Raw genomic sequence first — 2,070 nt, forward strand, 5'->3', positions numbered from 1 at the left:
TTGACATTTGCAATAGGCAATATGCATATGACGCCAAATTGCACCAAACTTTTTTAAGTATACTTTATTACTATAAAACATTCCTGCAAAGATTTTTTTTTAATATAATATGATTTAGTGGCAAAATTTATCATTAAAAAGTGTCTTTTTCCAAATTCCCTCGCTAAGTTCTAAAACGCACACTATTATTGGTGGAAGCAAGTGCCTTATCTAATATGGCGTCCCTGTTTTGACAATACACAGTTCATTTACGTTAGTTTATATAGAAATACACTCTTGAAGTATTTTACTGTACACACGATATCAAAACCAACATTAAAATAAAAAAATAATGAATAGAATTATTAATTACCACTTATTTGTACCAGGAACAATAAAAATGAATCGATTTTTAATTTTTGACCTTGAGAAGTTGGTTGTTTTTTATGTCGAAGTTACATCTGAGCGTATGTTATGGATGGAATAAGACGATTTACGTCAATTGTCTATTAACAACTCCGGTCGCGTTTTAGTCGCTCGAAAATGGTCGTAATTTTATTTTATTATTTTTAGCTCAATGGTTGAATATTTTCACGTCATTTTTTCTGGTTATTTTATAACAAGTAGAATCATTTAAAAAAAAAGAAAAAAAATACACGCATATTCCATTTTCCTATGAAATTGTGTGATTAAGTTAGCTGTTGTGTATACTTATATAAAAACTACAGCCAAGGTGCGACGCAAGTGAGTATGCGCAGCAACAGGTCGGGGCAGTGCCTGTGCGCGGCGAGCTGCCCCGACGCGCCGCTCGCGCTGGCGCTGGGCGGCGACAACAAGCAGTGCCACATCGAGATGATCGACCTCGCCGCTAATGAACAAGGTAACACACAAGAAACCACCCAACACGCAATAACAAAACACATATATGTCGGCTTCATATCAGAATTACTACTACTCGAGACCACATGTGGGCGGCCATAGGTAAAGTCGCATTCCATGAACACATTCACTATATTCCTCAGTCAGGATATCATCATACTACCAAGCTCATATTGTTCAAACAATGTTCTCACAACGATCCCTATTTTCAGAATAATCTAAGTTCTCACGAAAGTCGCTTGACGACGCTCGTGTTCTAATTATGCCTTACATTCGAATTGATTTGTTTTCTGATTGCGACATATACATATATGTTTAAAAAAACAAAACCAAAAAAAATGGTAAACAATTTAAAAAAAGATGTAACTACAAAGGCAACAAGGTTACTGAACTACAGTAGCAGGAAATAAAGCAAACAAATAAAATAATAAAACCACGTCCAACACTTTTCAAAACACTATTAGTATTCTACAATAGAACCATAATAAGTTAAAATCCAAGGGAAACACAAAATGTTTTAAGTTATAGAGGTTTTAAGTTATCAAAGGTCTTTGTTATAGAGATTTTTGGCTCTGATAGGAAGGGAACATATTATTTTTTGAAGTTATTGAGGTTTTTAAGTCGTCGAGTTGTTTATGGTATTTGCTTATACTCAGTTTATTCCTAAGTTTAACTTTATAGCGCGTTTATTTTTTTAATCTTTCATTTCATACTTTCACATTATGTGTATTCAAAAGTATACATTTATTTAGCAGTATTATAATATAAAAAAATTACAATATTACTTAATTTTCTATATTTTTACAGTACTGAACCGCTTTGGACCAAGAATCCCAGCCGCCGCGACCGAAGACATGGAGTCATAGTTCAAATTATTAGTGAATCGATAATAATTATTATTATGTATTTAACTGTGAAGTTACAATATGTATAAACTTTTGTATACAATATTTGTTCATACGACTATTAATGTAAGTAAATATAATGAATAAAAGACGAATGAAGATATAAAATTGTTTAATTTTCCAACCTTATAACCATCTTTACACATTATTTACACCAACTTAATAAATTCAAAAATAGAAAACTGGACTAAATTTTCTATAAGAAAATGCAGACGAATTGAGTACCTTTCGTTTCCTCCTCGTTTTGGGAAGTCGGTCATAAAATTATGGTGATTTAGTGCAGTGCTTCTCAACCACTGTGTCGCCA

General features: G+C 32.7%; 1 protein-coding gene across 1 annotated transcript in view; it reads left to right on the plus strand.

Annotated features, from left to right (window-relative positions):
• LOC106111019 (periodic tryptophan protein 1 homolog) overlaps positions 1-1,865 on the plus strand; it is an 8,688-nt gene extending 6,823 nt beyond the window's left edge. The window contains 2 exon segments of the mRNA XM_013292984.1: positions 708-859; positions 1,666-1,865. Coding sequence (XP_013148438.1) covers positions 708-859; positions 1,666-1,724 — 211 coding nt within the window. The 3' untranslated portion in view covers positions 1,725-1,865.
• The last annotated feature ends 205 nt before the right edge of the window (positions 1,866-2,070 follow it).

Source organism: Papilio polytes, unplaced genomic scaffold (assembly GCF_000836215.1).
Source record: "Papilio polytes unplaced genomic scaffold, Ppol_1.0 DF824180.1, whole genome shotgun sequence".
Taxonomy (NCBI): Eukaryota; Metazoa; Arthropoda; class Insecta; order Lepidoptera; family Papilionidae; genus Papilio; species Papilio polytes.